The sequence below is a fragment of the Gossypium raimondii genome, chromosome 8 (assembly GCF_025698545.1).
Source record: "Gossypium raimondii isolate GPD5lz chromosome 8, ASM2569854v1, whole genome shotgun sequence".
NCBI classification, from domain to species: domain Eukaryota; kingdom Viridiplantae; phylum Streptophyta; class Magnoliopsida; order Malvales; family Malvaceae; genus Gossypium; species Gossypium raimondii.
Window position 1 is genome coordinate 59,380,018 of NC_068572.1, and position 22,940 is coordinate 59,402,957.

Here is a 22,940-nt window from a genome sequence, read left to right on the forward strand (position 1 = left end):
TGAAACGACTGTTCATTTGCTGGGCAATGTAAAGGTAGCAGATGGGTTGGGTCGTGTTGACAAACCCCATTATTGCAGCAACAGGCCTGATATGGCATGACATTAGTCCACTTATGTTTTCGATGCTTGGAAATGAAATAGCAATTAGTGGGATAAAACTAAGTTATTGAGTTCGGTTTATATTCAAATATTTATATTGAACAAGTTTGACTTTGATTTTGAGTATTGGGATGGTTGAAGTTTTGAGAGTTTGAGTGTTCATGTTCAAGTCTCTGTCATACATAAATATTATGGTGTGATGGTTATAACAAGTTTGGTAAAAAAGAGATATATACAACAATGATAATTAAACTTGCATCGCCAAAAAATTACTAAAGAAACACCACCATGATCAACCACTTATAATAGTATCCTAGCTCTGCCACCACCAAACTGCACCGACAATGAACCCCGGTTAACAGCAACAATGCTAGAGATCCCCACCCCAATGCCTTTTCATCAATGGTGATGTACAAAATCAATCCCCAAGACTAAATTGATAGATGTTAGGTTCGGTCAACCTCTTATATTTATATTAAACAAGTTGGTATTGATTTTGAGTATTGGGATAGATGAAGTTTCAAGTCTCATCATACAATATGTTATGTTGTGACCATCATAAAAAGTTTAGTGAATGAGAGGTATACACAACAATAACAACTAAACTGCTAATGCCAAAAAACTATAAAAGAAGCACCACCATGATCAACCACTTAAATAGCATTCTAGCTTTGCCACCACCAAATTGCACTAATAATGAACTTCTGTTAACAACAACAATGCTAGCCTCACCCCAAATATCTTTTCATCAATGATGCAGTACAAAACCAATCTCTAATATTAAATTGATAGATGGTAGGTTGGTCCAATTTTTTAGATACTCTTTAAAAATAAAATTTATCGAAAACAAAATTGAAAAGAAAGAACTCATAGTTGTAAAAAAGAAAAAATTAAAGAAACAACTAAGAAAAACATTAAAAATTACAATTACTAACACCGTTAGCGCTTTCAAATAAAACATAGTAGATTAGTGCCGCTTTTACCGGTTTCAAAAGAAGTATAGAATGAGCTTTATTTATACACATGCTTTTGTTATCCACTAAGAAAAGTCAAAGCTATTAAAAAAACAAGAAAAAGAGGAGAACCAAAAGAAACTGTCAAAAGAGAAAATGGTGAGAAACTAATTGCTTAAAAAAGAATTTGGTAAAGAAGAGATGATAACACTTGGGAAGTTCATCTTCATGCAAAAGTCTAGAACCTCATCCGGTGGAGAGGTGAAAAGATGCAATCCAAGCGGTCTCTACCATGCTATTGTAGCAAGTCCATTTGCCATCCTATTTCCTTCGTGATATTCATGTACCAGCATTGCCTCCCAGCTTCGCTTCAACAATTTTAGAACCGACCACCAAATCAAATAAAGGGTTGATGGTTACGTCCTGCCTATATGAATAAATGAACAACCATTAAACTTGTTGAGATTGATTGAAAATGTTGATCAAGTCTATACCCAAATCAAGTTTATGAATGCACCAAATTAATTAATAATTGCATTCGGCTTTTTTTAAGAAAAATTCTTTTTATCTCTTATTTTGAAAGGTAGATTCAATTACGTTAGAATAGAGATAATCAGAATTTATAATGAAATTATTAAAAATATATATTTTATTTAAACCATCTACGTGATATAATAATTTATTTCTCTATTTTTTAATATAAAGCGTGGAAAGGATAAAGTATGCCGTTTGTTATAAATAATATGCCAAGTTGGGGGGCATCAACAACCATGGCTTGCGTCACCTTATGCCTACTTTTTTAACATTTTTCTCTTGATCTGTTAAGCTAATGTATTTATCGTCCTAAAATCTGCATCTCTAAATTACAATAAATATATAATCCAAATGAAAATGTCTGAAATGTTAGCATATGCATGTATGGATGTCATGAACATCAAGTATATCCACCAGCTGTTGGCATGCAAAACCCAACGTGGCAGCCTACCAAAACCCCAACATTTTCTTTTTTGGTTTTATTTTTGCCTTATCCATCGATATAAATGGGAGATTCATTCAAATTCCATAGGCACACCCCTTTTTTCTTTTCCTTATCCTCAAAAACAAAATAGAAATTAAGTGAGGTTAGAATTTGAAGTGTTGAAAGGTTGAAGATGGAGAGGAAGCATCTTTCTTCCATTGCCAACCATGTTCTTCGAACAACTGCACAGTATATATTCATATCAAAACACTCATATATATTAATTTCTAATATGTACATGGTTTAAAATTTTTTATAGGCTACATTTATATACAGGGAGCTAGGTACTTCAGTGGAACATTTGGTGGAAGAATTTGAAGCTGGATGGAACCCTGAAGTTGGTGATTATTCGAGAAAATTGATGGAATTTTGCAGCTCAAAAGCCCTTATCAGTTTATGTCAAAACATAGAAGAAAGGTTAAACAATGGATCATATAGCCGGTTCACATATGACATGATGCTTGCTTGGGAGAACCCCAGTGATGCTCTCCTTGAAAAGCCTCAAGCAGTGAGTCTTATATGGATTTTAACTTTGCAATGTTTGTGCTGAACTTGTTACAACTTATCTGTTTGATGTTATTCCTCTATGCATAGGAGAACGAAGGTTCGAAAATATCCGTAAATTTGCCACCTGATCTGGATGATATCCCTCTTTTCTATTCAGACATGATGCCACTCCTCGTAAGTCTATTTATTCTCATAATTCAGTTGATTAAGTCATTAGCCTTTTGCAGATTGATGTGTTGATGAACCTGTTAGCTTTGCTTATATAGTTTAGTATCGAGAAAGCGGTCTATCATTCTTGGGGTATAGTGATTAGTGTGCTTTGTTGATAGGTTAATGATGGACCAAGTGTTGGGGAAGATGCTTTTGTATGGTTGGGATCATTAGTTCCATTAGTTGCAGATATCGTTAACGGAAGATTCACATTCGAAACCCTGACCGCGCCGACCGGAAACCGGCTCTTTTTCCCTGCATATGATAAGTTCCTAAAGGAGATTGACAAGTAAGCCTTGAAACTCTGCTTGAATGAGTAAGAAAAAAACTTGAAATTCTTTCATAGGAGGATTACTTATGATTAGTATAATTGTCATTGGTGGTACTGCTTACATTCATATAATTGTAATTTCATCTTACTGGCACAAACATCAATGGGGGAAGTTGTTGCAATATTCTAAGTGCTTTACTTGTTCCTTTTTTTCATTCAGTTGCATGAAGCATTTGCAGAAACAAGCACCACCAAAAGGTGTACAGTTAGCTGATGATGAATATATATTGCATGTCGAAGGAACGGCTACCACGCAAAGAGTAGTGCGCCATATTGAAGGAACAAGTTGGCCCGGTTCGTGCTTGATTTCTTTTATTTTGGTTCAGTAATAATGTGCAGGCATTCAAACTAATATTTATCTTATGGTCATTTAAGTCATTGCCACTTAGAAATTATGTACTTCAAATGTTACTTTTTCAGGTAGGCTTACGTTGACCAATCATGCTCTCTTCTTTGAGGCCTCTGGAGTCTTGACATATGATGATGCACTTAAGATCGATCTTTCGAGGGACATAGAACATGGTGTTAAACCAGCTGCCACAGGTCCATGGGGTGCTCCACTTTTCGACAAAGCCATAATCTATGAGTCACCCGAGTTGTAAGTATATGGTTGCAAAGAATATCGTTGATACTACCATTAGTATGATTATGATTTCAAAGTCAGACATTATAACATGTAGGTAAAAGATTAATGATCAGCTTGATAATTGGAGTCAGTACTAGTTTGATGGGGAACATTCAAAGTTGTTGAAAATTTTGATGTTTGAGAGACTAAACAGTGATTTTTCTAGCCAAGAAGGAGTTCTGCTGGAGTTTCCAGAGATGACAAGCTCCACAAGACGTGACCATTGGCTAGCACTCACAAAGGAGGTACTGTTAATGCACAAATTTTTATCTAAATTTAAGGCGGAAAGTCCGATACAAGCATGGGAGATGCACGCGAGGACCATTTTGAGCATCATAAGGCTTCATGCAGCAAGAGAAATGCTAAGAATCTGTCCACCAGATCCCACAAAATTCTTGATTTTTGCCTTATACGACGAGTTACCTAAGGGGGACTATGTACTCGAACAGCTTGCCGAGAGTCTAAATAAGGTAAATATCGCACAACCATGTAGTGCACACTCCATACTGAGAAAAATGAACTTCTCGGAGCCAACTATATCGGAAATAGAAGAAAAAGGAGTGAACGAGAAGAGGGAAACTATTGCAGGCAGTGAAAACGATGATAAGACTTCACTAGAGACTGCGATTAATCAAACAAGAAAGGAAGAAAGGGAAGTTGTTAATGCTAAAGAAGCAATTGAAGGGCTGAAAGATGAAGGGATCAGTGAAAATGCTCTCATTCTTATGGTAATTACACACTCTTTCCACTCTAATGCCCATCATTCAGTTTCCGAGCCAAGTAAACTTTTTTATTTTTCAGTTGAAATCGAGATTCAATTACTCTTAGCATATCTTGCTTTCTAAAGAATAGATCATAGGATTGATACAAGAACCTTGTATGTATCACACCCTTTCTTTGGCAAATATAGGAGCTACTAAAGCCACTCAAGAGTGGATTCGTGTGGTTTTGGAAAACACTTTCATGGGAACGACCGGGAACAACCTTTATCGTAATTGCCATAGTTACAGTAATTGTGTACAAGTAAGTTGGTTTTGACACAAATCCAAGTCCGAGAAAATAATAAAACAACTATGAATCATTATCATTCATGTCGTTGGTGCTGCAGGGAGTGGGTTGGCAAGGCGATATCTGCAGGCTTGCTTGTATTGGTGGCAAAAATGATCCAAGCTAGACAAGAAAAGCTCAAAGACAAACAAAAGGAGATAACCGTGTGCACTGCATTTGAGACGACTGCCTCGACGAGGGAGAACATAGTTTCAGCTCAATATATGTATATGACGATTTGCCAGATAATACACCAAGCAAATGTTACAATTCTGAAATTGCATTCAGTCCTGGTTTCAAGGGCACCCAAGGTATAACTCATGCAATGAAATGCATTCTTTTAGGTATTTATTTCACTTATTCTACAAAATTATATGCTATAGAATCTTTTTGCTGAACCAAATTAACAGGGTTGCTTGTTTTGTTTCAGCATGCAAATGTGATGATGGTTGGCATCACTGGTTTGGCGATATTGTTTGCAGTAACTCCATTGAAGTATTTGATAATAAGTGCTGTATTTCATTGGATGATAATGAGGTCAAAGCTAGGGAAGTACATGAAAAATAACCAAAATGAAAGGCGAGTGAAAGAATGGTGGGATTCTATCCCACCTACTCCTGTTCGAATTGTCGATCAATGCCTATGATCTGCAAATCTGTTGTAAAAATGATCTAGAAATCTGTTGTACTTATATATATATAGAATTTATATTTCACCATTTAGTAACTACTACACCTAAAAAAATATATTTAGGTAACAACTGTAATTATTATTTTTTAATGTAACAACCACTAATATTTTAATTAAAATTAGACTATAGATATAAACTTATAATTTGAGAGATGTTTTATCTCTTAAAATTAATATAGAGAATACTTGAAGGATAAAAGTGCGGGTAATATCTCTTAAGTGTAGACGGAAAGTAACATCTCACAGGTGACCTCATAAGCATCAAGTCACTTTCGCAAAATATATAGATGAGAGCAACATCTCACACACAAACATCAAGTCATATTCGCAAAATATAAAATCACCACCATAAAAAAAAAGTTAAAGAATAGATGGCGAGCAACATCTCAAACCCTCACAAGAAAAAAAGAGATAAGATTAGATTTTATTGTTTCATTTTGTGATTTTGTTATAAATTTGATTATATTTGAATTGTTATTATAATTTTGTAATTTTATAAGTTGGATACGAGGATAATTTTACTTTTCTATTTTATTATTATTCATAATTTAATAAAGTTAATTTTTATTTTTTTAAAATCATATAATATAACAAAATCATATAATTAATAATTATATATAATAAAAACAAAATATTAATATATTTAATAAAATATTTAATTTCTCCCAATATCTCAACTCAACTCTTTTGAAGAAAAACATAATTAGAACAATTAAACTGTAAAAAAGAAGCTATATTTAAGGGCTTTTATCATGCAACAAAATATCATAGTTAAACCATGAGCCTAAAATAAATTATGAATGAAGGTAGTTTCGATATTATTATTTTTATTAAAATATCATAAATTGTGATTTCTGTACATTTAAGGTAAAAGTAAATTTTATTCAAATAATTTTGTAATAGTAAAAGCAAATTTTATGCGTTTTTGACCATTTTATGCTAAAAACTTGAATAAACTAGCAGATTCCTTTTATCAAATTAGAGGTGTTTGGTCCAAGATTATTTCCGGTAGTAGGATTATTGGAATATAAGATTATTTAGTAAATTATTAAGAATAACATGTTATTGTATTTGGTTAGATATCAAATTTTTATTGTTTTATTGAAAAAAAGAAATATTAATTAAAAACGTATTTTACTACATTGTCCTTCAGGGGCGGAGCCAAAAAAAATTTCAGGACGGCTGAACTAAATTATAAAATTTTTAAGAGATCCAAAAGTAATTTTAGCATGCATTAATTTACAGTTTTATTATTTTTGAAGGGACTAAATAAATTTTTATCATATTTAGGAGTTTAAAGTATAACTTTACCATAGATTAATTTATAATTTTATTATTTTTAGAAGGACTGAACTAATTTTTCCATTTTAAAGGGAGCCAAAGCGAGCCCTCCTAATTTCTTTTTTAATATTGAAATTTTAAATTTCAAAATATTAAAATCAATTAAATAAACTGTTGAAATTTTTTATCCCGTATAATGTTAGCCAATTTGTTATTATAATATTGAAATTAATTTACTTAATTACTTTAATCTCCTTCTAAAATTTAAAATTTTATTTTATATTTCAAATTAAAATGAAATCAAATAACTCATATTTAATAATTGTCTATAAAACCCAAATTTCTTTTAATTATATAATCTTGAAAGTTAAATCTTCCAATAAAAGTAAAGAAAAATTATAATGAATTAAATTTATCTTCAACGTGAAACATAATCCCAAATTATTTTCATAACTTTTTATTCAAAGAACAAACAATTAATTAATTTCAAGAATTTTTCTTTGCTTTTAGTTTAGCATAGAAAATTCTAGATTTTACAGTCAAACGAAATTTAAGTTTCGTAAACAATTATTAAATATGAGTTATTTAAATTGATTTCATTAAGGATAATTTAGAAATATTAAATAAATTTTAAAATTTATAAGGAGATTAAATTAATTTAAATATTATAGTAGCAAATCAATTAGACATTACAGAGGAATAAAATTTTGGCTCAAATATAAAAATAGTCACTAAAGTATTACCCGTATTTTATTTCGGTCACTAAACTTTTAATTGTTTCTATTTTGGTCACTAAACTATTCAAAATCAAATTTTTTGGTCACCGAATGTTAACATCCATTTGAAATTTGACGGCAATTCTAATGTGAGCTTCATTTTATTGGTCTAATAACAAATTTAGCCCCTAATATTTACACATTTTATCAAAAAAATCAACAAAGTTAACCCTCAATGTTTGTAAAACTTGTCATTTTAGTTCAAATTCTAAAAGAATTTATAAATTTAGCCCTCAACATTTATAAAATGACAAATTTTGATTTTTTTTTTTTTGTAAAAGTTTATTTCAAGGTGATGTCTGCAGCATCTCTTTCCTCAAGTTGGAAGTTCTGATACATTTCACAACTCATTGATGAATGCCATGGAACTCCACATCCCACACATATAAACCTTTGATGAACAGGGCACTCAACAATACTATTGTCTGATTTCAAACTTCAGCACTGCTCAAATTTCAAACTGCTATTAATGTTTGGTGATCAAAAAAATTGATTTCGAATAGTTTAATGACCAAACTAGAACACAGACAATACTTTAGTGACCATTTTTGTACTTCGCCCTAAAATATTTTTTCAACAATTTATTTAATTGATATGAATATTTTGAAATTTAAATTTTCGAGAATGAAAAAATTAATGCATTGTTTTAAATTCTATCATCTTTCACTTTAACCCTTGATTTTTTTACCTCGATCAAGACTTAAAAAACAGGTTTTGTTCGGTGACTAAAATGAAAGTGACCTAAAAGTTGGTGACCAAAATGAAAATGTAAATACGATTTGGGCAAGTACAATCAGCCGTGGTCAAGGATTTAATAATTTGATGACTAAAATGAAAACACCCTAAAAGTTATGTGATGAAATTGTAAGGATTGTTTTTACCAAAAAGAAAACGCACTAAAAAGTGGGTGACCAACCGAACAATTTACCCTAAAAATATCGTTAATAGCGACATCAACAAGAACGTAAATTTGGATGAAAACATAAATTAAAAAGTAAACGTGTAAATTAGCGGTGTTGTGGTTGGATAAAAACGTGAAAAAGGGAATGAATGGAGAGTTGAACCAAGATTGGAGCGGTGCCAAAAATTGATGATGTTGTTGAAAGGGATTAATCTCCCAAACCTCAAAAACTTCTAATCATTCAATCACTAATCACCCTTTTTTATTAAGCTGTCACCATGTTTTCGAAAACACTACTTATTCGAATCCAATGTCCTCATTTTTCTTACATTTTCCTCCAATTTTCTTTTTAGGCCATAATTTTTAAAATACAAAAATACACATTGAGGGCAAGAGTGGGAAGGGGTTTTGACCATTGTTTTTACACTAAATGTCTTTCTTTTGTTGATGCAGAGAGAGTCTTGCGTGATTAAAATAGAGAATAGATTTTAGGCTATAATAAATGTCTGGGGGAGTATGAAATCTTTGAAGCTGAGCTATGGGACATCTTAGATGGGTCAACTCTTCTTCATAATCGAGATTATGAAATAGTGTTAATTCGATCTAATAATGTGGAGGTTGTGAAATCTATCTAAAACTTCTCATCGAGGGCATAAAAATTTACTCTGATTAAACGAGTTCATCCATTTTTGTCAAAAGATAGACGGTGAATCTTATAACACATCTCTAGAAAAAATAACAATTATGCTAACTGCCTAACCAAAATGATATTAGTATATCGTAAACTTTTTATTGAGTTTTTATTTGGAGGATATTTATGATTTATGGGTTTTAAAATTTAAATTCCAATATCATTTTGACTTTTTAATTCTTAAAAAGTTAATCTAAGCTCCATATTCTCACTAGCTCATCACATCATCACAATGAGTTGTTTTTCCCTTTTAAGTCAATAACAAAATAAAATCAATTCATTTATTAACATTTTAAGGTGGTTTTATAGTAAGAAAAATATAATTAATTAATAACTTTTTTAATCAATAAAGCAATGTAATTAATGCAAAAAACGTTTCTTAAAATAGTGATTCCATAATTTCAATAAATGCATATTGACATTTTTTCATCTATGAATAAAAACATTTTAGCACTCATTTAATATAAAATATTTTAATTATTAAATATTTTATGTAAAATAAACTGCATTTAAACAAATAATTTAACTCTTAAATAGAATTTATTAATTAAAAACAAAAAAAAAGTAAAATAAAAATGCATAAATTCAAAAAATAGAAAAAGAAACTAGGGGTCGGTTACAGGCAGTATTCAACTCTCAATCTTGGTGCGGGAAAGCTTTACAATTTACCCAGAAAAAAAAAAAAAACCTATAGGAAACAGCCTTTTTCTCTTTTATCTTTTCCCACTTGTTATCCATAGTTTTCTTTGCTCCTTCATATATTTATATATAAAATATTCCATAAACTATAAAAGCTTTTTCCCAGTGTTCATGGCCCCTAGTTTTGCAATCTCTCCCACCCTTATATATACCACCTTCTCTCCCTACAGTCTTTCCCTACAGTCTTCTACACTCTTTTCACATATTTCCACAATTTTCTTTTGACACTTCATTATGTCTTTTGCCAATATCAAAGCTTATCTTCTTGATTCAAACCAACCCATTTACACTAATCTGTATTGAAAACCCTTGAAAGGCTTGCTTTTTCTTCGTGGGATTTTTGTGTTCTTTGTTGGGTTTCTTTTTTTGTTTTTCTTGAGTTTTAAGACTCCGGGGTTTTGTTGAATGAAATCAAGCTTTATGATGGTGGATGGTGGTGGATTGATGGATCAAAGGAAGGGTATTATGAAAATAAGACATGTAAACAACAAGGTGAGATACGTTAAGAGACCAATCAAGAAGAAGAAGAACAGATCATCATACAGGGAAAGAAAAGATCCTAAAGTGCTACAAAAGCTGTTTGATTCATGTAAGGAAGTGTTTGAAGGCCCTGAAACTGTTCCATCTGATTCTGATGTCAACAAGCTATGCAGCATTCTTGGTAATTAAGTTAAAATTCCCTGTTCATCTTTCAGTTTGATTTTTTGTTTAAAAGAAGCAAAAAAAAATGTTTTTTTTTTTTTTTTGGGGGGGGGGGGCTTTGTTCATGCAGATTTTATACATGATATTCAACAAATTTGAATCCGAAATATTAGCATTTTTTCATAAATGCATGTCGGTGTCTCGGAATTTTTAGTGCATAAAGTTGATAAGTTTATGTACTATCATGTATATATCCTGATTGCCTAGCTAGTGTTTATCAATGAAATTGAAGAGTAATTACAAAAACTGGAGTTTATAACATTTTTTTGATTAATTATCTGCTTTAAGATTTCACATATATTTGTCCCTTTTCAATATCCCACATGACAATGTGATGTACCCTAATATTTCATCAAAAACTATGGTCCACAACATGTGTGTATATCATATATGCATTTATGTATTGGACCAAGTAATTTATCAAGCATTACCTTCAATTTGTATATGTTTATGTATATGTATATGTATAAAAGAAGTTTGGTTATTTATTGTAGATGAGATGAAGCCAAAACATGTGGGGCTTAGCAAAAACATGCAGTTCTTCAAATCTAAGAGTGTGGAGAAAGGAACTCCAAGTGTTGCATATACACCCATTTACCAATGTGATGAGTTCTCGGTTAGTATATGCCTTCTCTTCTGTCTCATTTAATGAATTTGGTAATATTTCATCTATTTTAAAATATTTGTTTTGTGATAATCGTGTATTTTGATTCGTATGAGTTCATACCAACGCATTGATATCTTCTTTACAAGTTAGGGTGAAGGTGGTAATTAGTGTTGCATACATGCAAGTGTATATATATTGATTATTTTAAAGATTTTCTTGTACTGATATCCTTGTTTCAATATACACAGAATGTTTCAAGAAAAATGAAAAATGTTTAAAGACATTAATACGTTGTTGTTGTTTTGCTGTGGTGCAGCTTTGCATTTTCTTTCTTGCAGCAAATGCAGTCATCCCTCTCCATAATCATCCAGGGATGACTGTTTTCAGCAAGCTTTTGCTGGGAGATTTGCATATAAAGTCGTACGATTGGGTGGATTCTATGCCGCCACCTGAATCCCAGCGTAAGAATCTATCTTTTGCTTGCAAGAGCATCCGGACTGAGGCAATCCATTCATGTATTTCTTTTGCGCGTTACAGCGAGATTGGCAAGGTTGAAAGTCGATAGCGTGTTGAAAGCGCCATGCAAGACCTCAGTGTTGTATCCTACAACAGGAGGTAACATCCATGAATTTAGAGCCGTAACACCATGCGCGGTGCTCGATGTTCTCGGCCCTCCTTACTCTAAAGACGACCGTGATTGTTCTTATTACAAAGAGTTGCAACACTCGGCTTTGTCAAGTAAGTGAAAGCTTTGCCCCATGATGTTTCATTACAAACTATCATAAATATATACAAGAAAAAAGCATGGAATGCAAATACATACTTTGATTGCTTGTGGAATGTGCAGATGGAGAAAGTAGTAGAGTGAATGAAGGAGGAAGTGATTATTTGAGATGGTTGAAAGAAATTGAAGTGCCCCAGGATTCACACATGGAGAGAATTGACTACTGGGGTCCTCAGATCGTAGATTAGGATCTACGTTATTACAAACATATTTCTACTTAATCTTTGTTAAATATTAAAAAAATGTTAATTAGCCACTGGTGTAATGATAATACAAGAGTTTACATTGTCATTATTATGTTGTTAGTCGATAACTAATCTACCTTGGATGTTTTTTATTTCTTTATCTTATAAAAGCATTATAAAATTATATCAAAGTGAAAGTTTGGATTTTCAAAATGACCTGGAATAAAATTTTTACAAAAGGATTTTTTTCTAACATAGGAATTATTTTATTCAATTTTAAGTAAATGAGGTAAAATATATTCTATAATTTCATAATACTTTTATCAATTAAACTCGTGTGATTTTTGTCCAAATTTCAAATTAAATCATAAATTAGAATGAATGTGGAATGCAGCAAGTGCTTGGATTTTGATCTACAATTTTTCCAAATAAATATTGACTTATGATTTTGAAAAAGAAAAAGAAAAGTCTTTGTTCTTGAGTTATTTCCAAAATTTTAAGACTTTTCTATAATTTTATGAAATTTTTATTTTTTAATTTTTAAAGAAATTTAAGATTTTTTTAATTTCTATTTTTCTAAAATTTTATACTATTCCGTTTTTATAATTTCAAATATTAATATTTAAAATCAATTTTAGACTTTTTAATTTTGTTTTTAAAATTTTATGAAAATTTTAGAATTTTAACATTTTTGCATAATTATAATTTTATAATTTCAAAAATAAGCTGTGAATTCTTATTTTTAATAATTTTGTAATTATTTAGAATTTTTTAGAATTATCATTAAAAATAAAAAATGGAAAATATCAAATTGACATTTTAACTACACTTCAAGGGCCAAATTAAGTAGTAGTGAAAAGAAGCTAATGAAACTCATCATCAGTCCATTACCAACAATGAGTAACCAAAAAAAAAAGGTTAATTTTATAAATTTTCATAATAAAGTGACTAAAACAAAAAGTTTATTAATAATAACGTGACCAACAGTATAATTTACCCAAAACAAATCCAATCCAACAATTTCGAATGATTGATTCAATAAATACACGTTTTGGATATAGCTTTTTCTGGTTTGCCAGGTTGGGCTCACGGTTTAGGAAATTTTTTATTTGGTCTCAAAAATACAATTGCTTGAGGCTCAGAATTAAGATTTATGCCCAAAATTTGACCCAATCTTTTGTCAACAGGGTTATATTATATTGGCAAAGTCAGAATTATTTTGAAAATTGTCAATTTTTATTTTGGAATTTAATTTATTATTTATAGTTGATGTTTATTTTATAATTAGTATTTGGGGTTCGTGGCTGTCATTCATAATAATATTATTTTTAAAATTCGTATACATGAAAAGAAATGCATTGTACCTTATCATTACATCCATCACTTAAACTTTCAAATGAATTTGATCTTGTTTCTTCTTGCTGTCCGAGGAAAATTCCCAGACTTGATTCAGGTGATGATAGCAACCAAAGGTCTTTTACATAGAGATAATCTTCTATAGTATCAATGTACATGTTTTGTTCTTTCTCTCCATTTTGATGTGATAAGTTCAATGTACCTCTAAAGTATGTGTCTTGTCTTTTCTCTTTTGGTACATGAATCATTTGGTTAATGTATCTCTAAGTCTGAAGTTCAACGAATGTACTTTAATTATACATTCAGCATTAAAGATATATGATTTTGTCTAATATAACCTACTGATACCCAATGGTGTATATAAAGTAATAAATCAATTAATTTTTATGTGGTCATGAAAAACATATAAATATTTTTAATTTCTGAATAAAGTATAAATTTTTGAAAAATAGAGCTAAGTAAACTTAATGTGAAGATCTAATAAACATTATATTTATGGGTGAAAAAGAATTATACAACAAATATATTTTATTAAAATTTCACATAAAAATTAATTAATGCTTTTATTACAATCATAAAGTTGATTGTTTATCATGGTATTTTAGGTTAAAATCTTGATTTATTATATGAAAAAACAAAAATACCCTAATGAAAATATAATTTTTAGAGAAATTCAGTTGAAGACGGCCCTCCAAGAAAAGAGGACTTTCCTCCATCCAAACAAATTCATCAACTAACATTCAAAGCAAAATTTGCTAAATCTATGGGCAGCATGGAACATAACAATCCCCATGCTCTGTAGCTCCAGTGACCACGTGGATTGGCTTTACGCTAGCTTAATCCAACCCCAGACGAACACTGCAGTGCTGGTGTCATCACCCGCGTTGCACGATTGCAATTGAGGTACTTTCCTAGCAAGAGCTCCATCAGAGTCACGAATGATAGCACCACCCCTGCATCAACAATCAAAGCAGCATCAATATTAAGCTTCATAGGTCCTCTCGGTGGCAGCTTCCATTTGTTGGGAAAATGGGTAGCAAAGTTGTTTTTAACAATAAAGGATGCATCAAAATCATCATCCTAACAAAATCCACCACTTCGCAAGCATCATCGCACCTCCTTCCAAATTTCCTCCTATTTTAAACTGTCCAAATCGATTCACACCACCTACGAAATTCCTCAATTCCAAGTTTTGGGTAGTAATTGGTTAGCCATTCAAAGAAAGAGTTTCCTTCAACTTCAAAGACTTTAGATGAGAAAGCCAAGAAGTCCCAAAGTTTAACAAGAGAGCAACACGTAAATTTATTTCATCACCATCTCGGCATATGCAACATGAAAAAGGCATCGAAATTCTATGTCGAGCTAGTATATTGCTGATCAAGAGAATGTTATTCCCAGCTCTCCAAAGGAGCATCTTAATTCTTGGTGGTAACTTAGATAGCCAAATCAGTTTCCATCCCTCCTTGTCCGAATAGTTTTGCTCCACTCTGCCAATACCTTGCATTCTTCCAAGGAGTTTGTAGCCTGTTTTGATAGTGTAAATTCCATTGATCGTCTTTTGCCGATTGTGAGTGGAGATCGGTAGCCTAAATGTCGCATTGGCGTTGTCATCACTAAGTCACGATTCCAACCACTCCTGGATCGATGCATAAGATCGCTCACCTTGAGGTTTGGTCACGAGAAATTATGAGGGGTTTGGACAAAACCTGTAACCAAACCAACCAGCCATTTATCTTCCCAAACACGAACTCTATCTCCATTGCCGATTCTCCAAATCAATCCTTCCTCCTCGAAGCAAAGATACTTTCAAATTTATAACTGTAATTAATCATTACTAATAATACATAAGATTGATACTTCAATAACCAACTATTGGATTTAGCAATACAATTATACTTGCCATATATAAAAATTTTCAAATCAATATGATAATTTTTATCATATTAATACAGAAGTTAAATATTTTCACTATATATTTCACCATCAGATTTTTTTTTTAAATATAATTTTAATTTACTCGGAACATGAAAGACAACAATCAGATTAATCGGATTAAGCAAATATTAATCATACAAAAAATTACCAAACAAACACTTTTAGTCTTAGGAATGAAGAGCAAAGAATAGTTTTAGAATTCAAGAAACCAATAATGGCAGGGGCTATTTAGGAGGCAGAAATCAAGTCATTCAAAGAGAATAATCACCCAACAAATGTACAATAATAGGATGGAGAAATGGTTTTCGAGTTCACCACCACCGGCACTGGCAGCAGTGGCGGTGACAGCAGCAGCACTGCCAGTATGGCATTTCTTATTTTTCAGAGAATGATGGCAGGTTACCATTGCTAATACTGCAATTCAGTCAGCAGTCCAGCTCTGCTCCACTATTTCGCGCACTCTTCGGTTGTATTCCCGCTTATTCTCACTAAACATACGAGCCGCTTCCGAGTTTGCTGGAGAGTTCGGGTTCGGATCACAAAGAAGAGACTGGCAAAAGCACAAACAATGTCATTTTCATGTTTAATCTACCTTAATGGAGAAGCTCAGATTCACACTTCCTCAATACTTTTAAGCGAAGTAAACCATGTCAATCAAACTGTGTAACAATGGTTAAAAAGAAAAACCATTTATACACAGTCCCGGAACAATAGTAAACAAGAAAAACCATGTACAAACAGTCCCGAACTCTCATTTTTTCTAAAATACCCATATCTGTTATATATGGACATAGGTAGAGTATGGTCCTTCAAATAATTGAAAAATAGCATACCCATACTAGATGCATACTCATATTTATAACTGACATTCGCCCCCAAATCAAAGTAACATGATCAGAGAACACTACCAGTTATACAATCTCAGACCATGATTCAAGAAAACAATAACAAAATAAAACGGTCAACCGTATTTATGTTCCAGTTCAAACATAAACATCGAACACAGACACAGACGCATAGCAATAGCTGAACGACATTAATATTGATAACCAAAAAAATTTCGATTAAGCATTCTAAACTGGACAAATATGTCAATGAAAAGTATGGTTATTGCATCAATGAAAAATTTTCAATTATGTAGCAGGAAGCAGATGCACAGGGAAAAAATCTCATGTAAAGAAATATATGTATAACTCATAAAGTTCCAAAATTTGACGAAGTTAGGGGCAGCCATTGGTGAGAAACAAATTTTTTCAGAAAGAAAAATTAAAAAAAAAAAGTAAAAAGCCATAGAATGCTGCACCTGAATCGAAGTGAGTATAGCGGCAACATCATATATAGGACTCCACTGATTTTGTAAAATATCGAGACAAATACTCCCATCTGCATAGACTGATCGAACAATGACAGATCATTAGACTGAAAACGAAACAAAAACAATTTGCATATAATCCCACAGATAAAACCAATGAAAACAATCAAGTACATACTATTTGGATGAAACATCCGTGAGACAAACCGAACGGTTGGAGGCTTATTTGGATAATCCTCCATGAACTGCAAAGTCAGCTTGAACGTACCTGAGAAATCTCAATAAAAACGTTGTGTTACATAAGATATACAAATAAGATACCAGTAATTAACATGCCATAAAGTTAGTTATAAGTTACAATATAAATTTATGTTTTAAATTCTCCATTTTATATTCAATTCTCACCAAAGCTCATGAAAAATGCAACTGTAAGCATACTTGATACCAATGATTTCAAACAAGGAAACAAATTCGAACAAACAGGCAAGCAGCAGTGAATATAACTTGTTAATTCTTCACACTGGCTAAAGTAAAAAGTGGCGATTCTTATTACGGCCAAAAGCGATGATCAATTGGCATTAATCGTCATGAACATTAATAGAAAACAAACGAGAAGCACACAAAAAAGGATAAAACTCTAGAGCCATAAACTGAAAACAGTTCATTGACTATAAAACAGATTGCGCAAGATTTCGACCATGACTCACCTTCATTGACTCGAGAAACCATGCGTGTTCGAATGATGTATTAATACAGTTTCATTCAAAAATTTCAAGGCAAAATGACTAAAAAAGCAGTAAGAACTTGTTGAGGGATTCCCCACTCGGCGAAGTGTCGTCCGCCCAGAACCGGCGGAGACCTCAACAAAACTAAAACAGCAAATAGCACAAATTTAATCATTTTTCACCTAAAATCCATAAAAACTAACACAATTAACAGCTCAAATTTCACAAACTACAACAAAATACCATAACAAAACATCAACAGCAAAACAAATAACACAAAGTTCATAAAATTCAACAACAAAAGAATAAAATTTTACCGCCATCCCAAGGAGTATCATCAGGCCTGCAAAAATAAACCCAAAAATTCAGGAAAAAAAGACCTAAAATGAAAACCAAAGCAAATAAAAGAGAAAAAGGAGAAATACCCAAAAATGACAGCGTTCCAAAACATGATATTATTATCTTGAGGAGCCCCACTAATACCAGCAGGTGGATCTTGCTGTAGTCTCTTGAAGTCTCTCATCAGCCTCTTCCTTGCTGGGGTTGACATTGCCCTTTCCTTTGTTTTTCCCTAAGACCAACCGAATCTAATCCAAAATATATAAAATTGAAAATGGAATCGAAAACCAATTTTTCTTTAAAGAGAAAAGGAGATCAAAGGGAAATCTATCAAATATCCATCTCTAAGATTTTGGGTGCTTCACAAAAGGGAGGTCAAGCTGATTCTTCTTTTTTATTTTGTTTTTTTCTCTTTTATTATTATTAATAATTTGTTTCAGAGAATTAAAAGAAAAATATGGGCGGTGAATGGTCAATACGTGACTGCATGGACAGATGGTATTGCGCCACGTCATTGTATTCGAATATCTATTTTTCTTATTTTTAAAACAAAAATATGGGTGAATAGAATAGTTTTTGTATCATGTCTAAATTATCTCCACTATATGTTTAAATATGTTTAAACTCATGTAATTAGATCGGAGTAGATCGGATTATTCGTATTAAATCCTTTAGATTGTGAAGATTAGATCGAGAAGTATTAAAGATTTGTATAAATTTATATAATAAACATTATAAATATGAGTTGAGCATTTGAAAGCATTTATTCATTCAGAATGTAATTGTAAATGAATATTTAAATTTATAGTCTTTTCTTAATCCATAAATAAGGATTGGCAACAATATTCATCTTAATCGAATTAAGGCAAATTGAATAATGAATTATCAAACTCTTCAAAAGTGGGACCAAAACTTCCAAACTGCCAAAGCAACACAGGCAAAGCCGAAATTGACATTTACTTCTTTTCATGTATATTTGCTTCTGTCATTGTTCCTTCTTTTAACCTAACAAATGGTGTATATTTCTTTCGTTACAATCAAATCAATGTTACATTTACTTATATTTTCACATGAATCATATATATATTCATATATTTATGTCCTGTTTATATATTCATTTCATATAATTCGGGTTTAGCTTGTTTGTGACATCAAAACTAAAAAAACACATCAAATATCATTCATATCCGACACTAAATCCGAATAACATAAGAAAATACCAGTCAATTAAAAGATAAATCAGTAAATTAATTGGTTACTACTATACAGTAAGGCATGCTATCTATGCATCTAATAGTTACATATATATGTATATAATTTTTCAAATTTCAAGTGATAGAAACAGTATTAGGTAAGGGGTCCCGAACTACTTGGATGAACCTTAAAGACATGGAAGTGAAGTAGATGAGAAACAGACCACCTCCAAGGACACCATCAAGCTTCATGTGTCTCAATGGTAGAACCAAAAGTGCCCATATTAAGGCAGCAATTAGGAAACCCAGTGTTTCAAGGAGATGAGTGTCTTTAGGGATTTCAACAGGTGAAGGGTATCCATACCAGGCAGAGCCAATGAGGGACATGCCTAAACCAAACAGGGTGTTGAAGATGGGACCAGCATAACAGCCTGATATGGCTACTTGTGCACCTATTGGACCACCATTCAATGCCATCGTCAAGTTGGTTATTAGATCACCAAGTGAGTTTCCCCAAGCCAGGACAGTGAGACCGAGGATGGCTTGATTGATTCCGATTATGTAGCCGAGCGAAATCAGTAAGCTGACTAGTTCTTGAGCTATGATGTAACTCCAAACCACACTCATGAAGAACCCTCCAGCTAACCACGGGAGCAAACAGTTCTTCGGCGGGCTTGATTTTTCGGTTTTCAAATATGCAAGGACCCCAAAGACAGTTCCGGCAAAGACCCCCGTTCCATAAACCAAGCCTGAATTGAAGGTGAGACTGAGATTAACATTGTCATCTTGAAGATCCCAAAGTATAGATAAGAGAATTGGTGCCAATGTGACTGAAACAACTGCAATTGGCTTAGACCATCTTTCTTGGCAAGCAATTGGTATTGTCAATCTCCTAGGTAAATAAAGAGGCATCTCAAGGATCCAAAGTAACAATTTACAAGAACTTGATGTTCTTAAACAAACTCCTTTCTCATGATCATCTTTCACATTCCCTTCCTCGACATAACCGAGCTCTACTTTCTCGATTCTGTTCAAAATTGGTACATTCAAACTCGAATCGGAATCCGTTTTGTCCATATCACCAGAGTTCCAAACAACATACATGACATAAACAAGGGTAACATAAACCATATACATAGAAGCAAATGCAATTGCTCCCCAAAGACTGATTTTCCCATAAGCCAACATCAAAATCAAGGTTGCAATAACCGTGAGAAGGTAACAAACATCTCTTACAAAAGCTGGTTTGTTAACTTGGACATGTTTATGGTGAACCAAAGTACTTATGGTTCCAACCACAACACATGTTACAAAAAAAGCACCACCCAGAACTGTGTTTAAGCCAATATCTTGAGTTCCACTATCCGTGAAAGAAACTATGCTAGAAAACACATCAGGGGCACCATTGCCTAATGACAAGAGTGTAACACCAGCAAGTGTAGGAGACAATTTCAACAAGCTTGACAAGCTTTCAAGGGAATAACAGAAGTACTCAGAAGCTGTGTTTCCCAAAAGATAGAACAACACAAGGAGCCAAAGGATCAAAAGACAATGACCTAAAAGGGGACATGTTCCAAAATTGCAATAAAAAAAGTAAAGATAATCAATATAGCCTTGAGAGACACATGGATTGTTGAGTTTAAGGGAAGAACATTTGGCTTTGTAATCATCTAAATTCTCTAAGGTCTTACAATCTTGTTGACTATTGCTGCTGGTTAAAACAACAAGAAGTCTTGAAGAGCTAAAACATATAATCAAGAACACACAAGCTACTAAGAGAAATGAAATGTTCAAGAAAATTGTGTACCTTTTGCTTTTGTTCCCAGATTTTGAAATCCAAGTTCCCATTAAAGAAAACCAAAAACTTTCTTACAGGCACAAAAAGGATTGTACTAAATCATGATTATGAAAACTTGGAAAGTCTGGAACTTTGATTCCCTGTTAGGTGAGGTTGGAAGAGAAAAACAAACCCAATATAGGAACGAACCTTAATTTGGGGTTAAAGCAGTTTTCCCAGGAAAATTTGCTGGTTTTCTGTTGGCTCAGGAAAAAGAAACAAATAGTTTGGACTTTGGAGGGTTCTAGTCCACAACAGAGTGGAGAAAACTTATTAATATGCTTTTTCTTCAAAAAATAAATTTATTAATATGCTTATGGCAGCCGACTTGGCTAAAGAAATATTCGTAAGGATTAAGTAAACAAAGCACATTTCGCCTCATTGGGACACCAGTACCAAACATGAAAAACAGAAGGAAACGAATTACCAATTTTCTTCTATTATTGTTGGAAGAAAATAAAAGGAAAAGACAAGAAAAAGGGGAAAAAAGGAAGAGAGAGAAGGGTAATTAAACTCGATCTAAATGAATGTCTGAAAAAGAAGCTACTTTCACTTTATCTAATTGCCGGTGTGTCTAATTTTTACTTTATGTATTATATTTGTATATGTTTTTAGGAAAACTGTCTGTGTTTAACGGATTTAGGATGCGATAAGAGTTTTATAAAGTATAATAAAAATTAATTATATAAATAAATGTGATATTTGTTATTTGCATGTTTTATTAAATAATTATCATATTTTTATAATTTGTTTTATATAATCTTTGCGGATGGATTTATTATAGTTGTGTTATTAGTATATTATTTCCGCACCAATTTAATTAAAAATTATATATTTTATAAAATAAATTATATTAGTATAATGTTATTCTTTTATATTTTTATTAGAAAACAAAAAAAATTTCATCTATTTTTTAAAATTACTCACGTAATAGATGTACCATAATCTTAATCTGATGATCATTATAGGTTCATTATTATGAAATTCAAAAGCAATGTGAAAAATATGTGAGAGAGATGGAAGGTGGGGCTGCTGTTTCTTTTTATGTATTTAATTTTGTACCAAATTCATTTCCTCTTGAAATGGACCCATACACGTGAATTTGACAACTGACGCATCGTATTTATTTACTATGAATATAGTAAAATTAGATATTATAATAATATGGTAAAAACAACCATTAAAAATTTTTAATTTAATTTTTTAAAAATTATAAAAATATAAAATAATACAACGATAAATTTATATTTTATTTTACATAAAATACACAACTAATTAATTTCGACTCCCAAAAATTTATTAATTTACCCATGATATCAACTCTCAACCCTTCCCAATCGATAAAATTCAACACATGACATGAACTAATCTATTTTTATAATAAATAACCCATTACACAATAAAACTAAAAATTAAGATTGAATTTCTTACATTTTACACTACTGTAGATGATTAAGCATGTTATCCTTTTATGATATCTTATTCAAGTTGGTTAAGAAAAATACATTTGAGCAGACTGACACCCAAAACACAAGTTTTTTTTTTTTTGACAAATTGGTACAAAGAAAAAATTATAATTAGCTATGAAGATGACTGGCATATAAGCAATGGTACTAGGATAAGCGCAAATGTCAGCTTTTTTGTGGAACAACGAAGAAGCCAAGAATCAATGAGTCCATGCCATAATTTTGATTTTTTATAATTACATTTAAAGTATTAATATGAACTTATAATTTTGATTTCAACCAACACATATTTTATATATATAAAAAACCCTAAAAGAAGAAAAAATCACAAGTAAATGAGGCTTCGACTTTTCACTAAATAAGTAAATAAACGAGAGTATAATATAGAAAAAATAAACCTAAATGTACATTATCCAAAACCCCGAATATAAAAATCAAAATTCCAAATAGCAAACCTCATAATGCACCCACAAAAGTGGTGTAAAATATTCACCATAATTACTACGAAACTCTCACTAAAATTTAAATGTGACCGCATTTTATCGCCTAGAAAAATAGAATTCTAATCATACTAAAATAATCAAAATTTAATTGAAAAAGATAACAGAGTTTAATCGGGAGAAGAATACCGACATACCCACAACTTTTTAAAAATATATATATTATATATA

The 22,940-nt window shown here is 31.8% G+C and overlaps 4 protein-coding genes across 5 annotated transcripts; 2 read left to right on the forward strand and 2 right to left on the reverse strand.

Annotated features, from left to right (window-relative positions):
* The first annotated feature begins 2,139 nt into the window (after window positions 1-2,139).
* On the forward strand, window positions 2,140-5,519 carry LOC105792635 (uncharacterized). Of its 2 annotated transcripts, none has more exons than XM_012621295.2 (10): window positions 2,140-2,259; window positions 2,347-2,578; window positions 2,665-2,751; window positions 2,907-3,076; window positions 3,279-3,412; window positions 3,539-3,716; window positions 3,910-4,471; window positions 4,654-4,766; window positions 4,852-5,101; window positions 5,221-5,519. In XM_012621295.2, the coding sequence occupies exons 1-10, from the start codon at window positions 2,204-2,206 to the stop codon at window positions 5,434-5,436; spliced, it is 1,998 nt and encodes a 665-aa protein (XP_012476749.1). In that variant the 5' UTR covers window positions 2,140-2,203; the 3' UTR covers window positions 5,437-5,519. The 2 variants fall into 2 exon arrangements, with proteins under 2 accessions (XP_012476749.1, XP_012476750.1); XM_012621296.2 differs by having other exon boundaries at window positions 2,158-2,259; window positions 2,330-2,578.
* A 4,342-nt stretch (window positions 5,520-9,861) lies between these two features.
* On the forward strand, window positions 9,862-12,297 carry LOC105792636 (plant cysteine oxidase 2). The gene is made up of 5 exons (XM_012621298.2): window positions 9,862-10,489; window positions 11,025-11,146; window positions 11,454-11,598; window positions 11,675-11,875; window positions 11,985-12,297. The coding sequence occupies exons 1-5, from the start codon at window positions 10,234-10,236 to the stop codon at window positions 12,107-12,109; spliced, it is 849 nt and encodes a 282-aa protein (XP_012476752.1). The 5' UTR covers window positions 9,862-10,233; the 3' UTR covers window positions 12,110-12,297.
* A 3,190-nt stretch (window positions 12,298-15,487) lies between these two features.
* LOC105792637 (ubiquitin-conjugating enzyme E2 2) lies at window positions 15,488-18,183 on the reverse strand. Its single transcript, XM_012621299.2, has 5 exons — window positions 17,860-18,183; window positions 17,752-17,777; window positions 16,888-16,977; window positions 16,701-16,789; window positions 15,488-15,947 (listed from the first exon to the last, which is right to left on the reverse strand). Exons 1-5 carry the CDS (start codon window positions 17,982-17,984, stop codon window positions 15,819-15,821), a joined length of 459 nt encoding a protein of 152 aa, XP_012476753.1. The 5' UTR covers window positions 17,985-18,183; the 3' UTR covers window positions 15,488-15,818.
* Window positions 18,184-18,977: 794 nt separating this feature from the next.
* Window positions 18,978-21,210, reverse strand: LOC105792638 (cation/calcium exchanger 2). Its single transcript, XM_012621300.2, has one exon. It carries the CDS (start codon window positions 20,812-20,814, stop codon window positions 19,102-19,104), a length of 1,713 nt encoding a protein of 570 aa, XP_012476754.1. The 5' UTR covers window positions 20,815-21,210; the 3' UTR covers window positions 18,978-19,101.
* Between the last annotated feature and the right edge of the window lie 1,730 nt (window positions 21,211-22,940).